Genomic DNA, 6,000 nt, shown 5'->3' with positions numbered 1-6,000 from the left:
TAGCCTAAATAATATGGCACCGTGATACTAAATGAAACATAATGTGCTCGGGGTGCTGAGAATTGTGTGTCAAAGGGGTCTTGTTTCCATGGGCTTTTGATTTCATCTGGCTGTCTGATTTCTTGTTTCACTTTTGTACTGTTAGTTCTTTGTGCCGGGGACATTGTGTTGGGGGTTTCTTTGCCTCTGTACAGCACAGTGGCATTCTAGTTCAAGCCTTGGGCATGGGGACATCTGGTTACTAAAGAACCGCAGGGCATTTGGAGGAGAGGTTGTTAAAGCTATGGAGAGGCCAGATCAGCTCTCATATTAAAGAGATGAAAACTACTGACATGCCAAATGACAGATTATGTAGAAAACATGTATCACAACAAATGTTATGGAGAAAGTCCAGTGTATATTTCTTTTTTTTTCTCTGCCCCGTAAGTAGAAACGACCTTCTGTAAAACAGTAAGATGAGAAATTCAGTGTAAATACAGCAAATGTTTGGGGGGTTTTTTAATGTATCTTCTGAATTAACACTGGTATTTGTTGTTATCAGAGCTTGTGAAGGTTAAAGAACTTCAAGGCTAGCTGTCATTTCTCCTGGTTAGGTCAATGTCTAAGCTGGAGACCTAGCATGGTTGTACAATTTCCTCTTCATGCTGATGAGCTTCAGTAGAAATGTATGGCTTGCCTCTCTCAAAGATTTTAACCAAGTAATAAGGTTTGTGTAATTTCTTTACATGCTTTCCGTCCCTCTTTTCTATTTTTTTTTTTTTTGACAGTTTCTTGGCTATGAAAACTAGTTTAATAAGAAGCTCTCAAACCTGACAAGTTGAGATCCAAAACTCTCAGCCCGTGAAGAGACCCAAATATGTGTTGACATTAGGTGCTTGTTGCCCAAATATCCCCTATGGGTTCAGAATTTTCAAAACACGGATAATTGTAAATGAAATTTTTAATAAATTGGCCTTTAACATCTTTATTTTATACAAAACCACAGCATATTCTGAGTTGGAAGGGCCCCACAAATCCTCCAGTCCAGCTCTTAAATGAATGGCCCATACAAGGATTGGACCCACGACCCTCTTCCTATTAGCACCATCCTCGAACCAGCTGAGCCAATCTCAGGATATATTTTGTGTCACTGGCCACTGCAGCCCATTGTCACTGAAGTTCTTGTGTTGTTTTTGTTAAGTGCTGTCAGGTACTGTGTAAGTTTTCAGATGTATCTCAGCTTTTGTCTGTACAAAGAGTTCAACTACTGCTCCCAGTCAAAAGAAAACACAGACTGTGCTCAGACAGGAGCTGAAATAGAACATATGTGTGACTTTTTTAGATGAGTTGCATGCAGACCTGTTAAGCAAGGATGGGAAATAATAAAACCGTTCCTTTTCCAACAGGATTGATGAAATGACCCATTTCTGAGTGCTTCAAACTAGCAAATAATATTTAATGTTTACAGTGGACTAAATTAATATTTATAGTGGATCGAAATACAGTTTTCCAGTTTACCTGTTTTCACGTAGAGTTTCTGGTTTATTTTGTTCTTTTAGCTAAAATGTGATGCTGTAGTGAGCGAAATCAGCGCTGGTCCAGGAACAGTGAACTTTACAATAAACAGGGAATTATTAGCAAAGGTGAGTAGTATCTTTCCGGTGCTTTAAGGTAAAAACAAATTCTTCAGTATAAAACTATGGAATACCTACTGTTGCCTTGGAAAGGTGTTTTCTATGTAGAACTGTCTTTCCTAAGTTCTCTTTGAGGATCTCTGTTGCTGATTTATGTAGGCCTAGAGTTTGGAATGAGGCTCACAAAAATTGATCCTTATGAGGAAACAATGTATCTACCATTCACTGATGACCATAACTCCTCTTTTTTCCTCTCTCTCTCTTTGCTCTAAAGTGCAGTCCTGGTTACTTAGTTAAATTTCTACAGTTCACAACTCAAAACCTTTGATCTTGCATGTAAAGACTCTGGTTTTTTATTTTTTACCTCAAATAAAAATATTTGATAGCAGAGCTATCCTTACACACTTCACTACAAAAAAAAAAAAAAAAAAAGTCAAGAAAAAAAAAGCGAAAGGAAGAAATATTCCTCAGCATCCTGACTGAAGGTATATACCTAATGCTTATAACTGAGCCAATGGATATTAGGGTTGGCTGATTAAAGAAGCCATAGTTCTTGGTGATAAATGACTTCAAGTCTGGGTTAAGTCAGCATAGGATTCCTCTTCCCACAGACTGTGTTGAGGAAATATTTTAAGGTATTTTACGTAGGCTCCATGTAAAGCAGACGTATTTTTGTACAGGACCATTCATAGCAGCATTACAGACTTGCAGGTGGGGGAAAAGAAGAAGGAGTTTTTGGACACATGAGGATTGAACAGTTGGCTTTCCTTGGCACTAAAGACGCAGAAAATAGAAAGCTTTTACGAAATTCAGCCTTGATTTTCGCCAAAACTCTGCCTACACTTTCTCTAACTTTTTTAGTTACAGTTTTCAGAAGTTAATGGCACTTTCTTTTGCATATGAGACCTTGTTTGCTTGGCAGACCACCCATCTAATATGAAGGATAAAGGATGTGGATCAGTCTCCTGTGTGGCTGGTAAACAGTTTTCCTGATGATGCTTTCTCTTGTTAAAACTTTCTTTTGTATTTTTTTTTCATCTTCCTTGTGCTTTAGACCGTGTTGCAGCAGGTGTTCCAAGATGGCTCAGAGTATGGAGTAAAAAGTGAACTTTTCTCTACAGTGCCTAGAGAAAAGGCAGTGGTTGAGTTCAGGTAAGCACATATGAGGAGTCCTTTGAGAGAATTGTCTTGTCTGCTGATTGATATTTGCTGGTTGATATTCATTGCTGTAATGTACGATGCCTGTGATGTTAAACAATACTTTTACAGTATTCAGCTTTATTTAATACTGTTATGTTAATTTGCCAAGTAGAATAGAAGTTATATTTAGGGAATTGAGGCTTTTTCCCAGAATATATTTTCGGTACTTAAGGGGTTCATGCCTCACACTGCCCTTCACTAAGAATAGTCTCATTTAGTGCATAGTAGCATTCAGTTTTTAAGTAAGCTTCTTTTATTTTGTTATAAAGAAACATGATCTGAATTTTCAGCCACAAACCCATTTCTTTCGTCACCTTAATACCTTTCTCCCTGACTTATTAAAGCAGCCAGGCATTTGTCTTGCTAAATCTTGTCAATTGCTGGCCTCAGAATTTCTATCCGGTGCAGTTTTGTTTACAGTCACCTGCTTGTTGCTTGCGGGGTGTTTTGTTGTTTCTTTTTTCCCTGCAACACTGGTTGTTAAATGATATTAGATAGGAAAATCTGCTGTCTAGAACAGAAACTAATCAGGGAATCTTAAGAGGAAGTTAGAAATGGTGGTTTTATTTCAGCTCTTCTGCTAGATGCATGAGTTCAGTTATTATGACTTGGTGGTCTGGTAGTCTTGTACACTGAATAAACATTATTTGTGAAAATTTGTTACAGCTCCCCTAATATTGCCAAAAAGTTTCACATAGGACATTTGCGTTCCACAATAGTAGGTAAGTCTGCATTTAACTGCCTTCTAAAAGGGCTTCTTTGTCTTCCTGTTTCACTTGACAGGGGAGCACTGCTAACCTTTCACTCCTCTGGTGGAGGGATCGTGTGAGGCTCAACTTGCTAATTAAAAACCTTTTGCTTATTATGCAGTGAGGAGAAGAAAATGGTGTGTTGCTGGCAGATTTAAGTCACATCTAATGTAGTTTTATGACTGTGAATATTAAATGAAGTAGTTTAAAATTGGTCTATAAAGACATCCAAGGCAGTTTTCATTGAGGTGTGATGAGTCCTTTGAATTTTAAATTCCCAATTTGGACTGGACTGCAGAGCAGTCAGATAGTTATGTCTTGGTGTCTGTCTTGGAAAAAGCTTGCTTTTATATGTTAGTTACTTTATGCCAGTATTACTGGCACAGTTACTGTAATTTTTAATGGTATAATTAAGAAGTTTATTGTGCAGTACTCTAGTGGCACATGGAAAACATTATTTCTCCCTCATTTCCCTCTCTCATAATAAAAACTAGTAGGTTATTAGAAGATCTTACAGCATCTGTGCATCTAATAATGTTTTAGTCTTAAAGTACTTAAAGTATCGTGTATAATTATTAATTACATAAAGTTGATAACTGTGCCTCTTCATGGACTGATAGTTGAGTGAGATTACTCTTTGTGTTCCATTTCTGGACCCTTTATTACAGGAAAAAAAACCCACTTCCAAAAACAATTGTGTAGATCAATTTGTCCCCTAGTAAGAGAATGAGTTAACTACAGATAATGTGATTGAAAGTAATTGCAAGCTATAATATGGTGTTATAACAACAGAAGAAGAGAAAGTTTTCTGCATCCTTTACGTCAGTTTTGTAATTAAAAGACACCCTTGAAACACAGGAAAATGGAAGAAGGGATGTGGGTATTTCTTCCTCGTAATTCTATGGGTGTTGCTAAGCTCAGGAGAGAGATGAAGGGGTTTTGACAGGAGTTTATGAATCTTGCTTGCCAAACCTCCTGGTATAAGGTTGCCTGACTGTGATGGAATTATATATACATGTTTGTATACACACGTATTTGTGAGAATACAAGAAGACTTTAAAAGGTGTTTTTTACGACTGCATACTTTGCAGTATGTGCACGCACATACACCTGTGTATGTTTTTATCACTGTTGTGTGGGATAGTTTATGGTACTTTTCAAATGCACGACATTTCTTTTCCTGCTCAGAAAGGAACTTGATTTTTACTATTACTCCTACTGTTGCTTTTAGTTGTGAAGTATTTTAGCAAATTCTATGGAGTGCTCCATCTGATTGCTTTTCCTCTTCCTTTTGAATACAGATCATACAAAAGTGTAGAAAACAGGAACTTTGCAGGGATGAGAGACTACCTACTACTGAGTAGTAATACCTCTTTTTTTTTTTTTTTTTTCCTTACCAGGGAATTTTATAGCAAATCTCAAACTTGCACTGGGACATGAAGTAGTAAGAATAAATTACCTTGGTGACTGGGGAATGCAGTTTGGTATGTTTTAATACTTGTTTATTCTGTACCCTTTTCTACTGTATCACATGGTCTAGGTGTCCAGCTTCAGTTTTTGCTGGCCACTCTGTGCTCATAAAGAGTGATATCCTGTTTCCATGTGTGTAATGTATAGTTAATTTCCTTAAAATATGAACAAAACAATCCAGACTGATTTATCAGTGGTATGAACCTGTATTGCTGTACAAGAAGTAACAGGAGGAAATCTACCCAACAGTCCCTCTGTCCCTCAGTAGCTCCTCTCCGAGATGACTTGCATGTAGTTTGGGAGTTATTTTCTGAGTATGCTTGTTACACCTTTGGAGTTCTCATGGCTGAGCAGACTTCTGTTGCTGCCCCCAGACAAAAGCCGTACCTGCTACCGTAACTGTTGCACGTCTGCTGTGATCCTGTCTTCCTTACTCAGACTGTGCATGTGTAACAGATGTGGAAGAGTAAGCTTGCTAACTTGCCCAGACCACAACAATAGAATAATTGTAACAATGTGTATTTTATAGTTGGGATGTCTTTGTGTGTTCTCTTTTTGTGAAGGTTTTTTTTTTTTTTTTTTTTTTTTTTTTTTTTGGTGGTGGTGGGGTTTTTTTTGTTCCTTTTGGAAACTAGTTCATTATTCGTAGAGCATAAATAATTTCCACAGCAACCAAATTCTGGCAGTTTGGGGCCCAGGGAGTTTGTATCTTTAGAGATATCCCTACGCTTTCCCCAAAATATTCAGCTTCTTGGGCTTAAAATGTAGCACAAGAGAGGTCTATAGGTGGAGAATGTGCAAGGGAATATGTGGGAAACCATCAATCATGTATGCACGCACATAGACACCCCTCCCTCTTCTGAAATGTCCATCAGATAAGTGAGGACCGAAAAATCCTCTCATGTACAGCCTAGCATAGCTTGATATTTATTCCCTGACCACGGATCATTTAGGTCCAGTTGCTGGAT

The 6,000-nt window shown here is 37.8% G+C and overlaps 1 protein-coding gene across 2 annotated transcripts in view; it reads left to right on the top strand.

The window, feature by feature from the left end:
- The window catches only part of RARS2 (arginyl-tRNA synthetase 2, mitochondrial), a 35,287-nt gene that overhangs the window by 7,199 nt on the left and 22,088 nt on the right, over window positions 1-6,000 (top strand). For both annotated transcript variants that reach the window (XM_027901419.1, XM_027901420.1), the window contains 4 exons: window positions 1,539-1,622; window positions 2,668-2,765; window positions 3,480-3,535; window positions 4,963-5,046. In XM_027901419.1, coding sequence (XP_027757220.1) covers window positions 1,539-1,622; window positions 2,668-2,765; window positions 3,480-3,535; window positions 4,963-5,046 — 322 coding nt within the window. The remainder of the gene's footprint in view (window positions 1-1,538; window positions 1,623-2,667; window positions 2,766-3,479; window positions 3,536-4,962; window positions 5,047-6,000) is intronic.

The sequence above is a fragment of the Empidonax traillii genome, unplaced genomic scaffold (genome assembly GCF_003031625.1).
Source record: "Empidonax traillii isolate 1590-97213 ecotype Southwest subspecies unplaced genomic scaffold, ASM303162v1 scaffold784:size441917, whole genome shotgun sequence".
In the NCBI taxonomy this organism is placed as follows: Eukaryota; Metazoa; Chordata; class Aves; order Passeriformes; family Tyrannidae; genus Empidonax; species Empidonax traillii.
The sequence above is the reverse complement of the archived record's forward strand: the minus strand, read 5'-3'. Positions and strand labels throughout refer to the sequence as shown.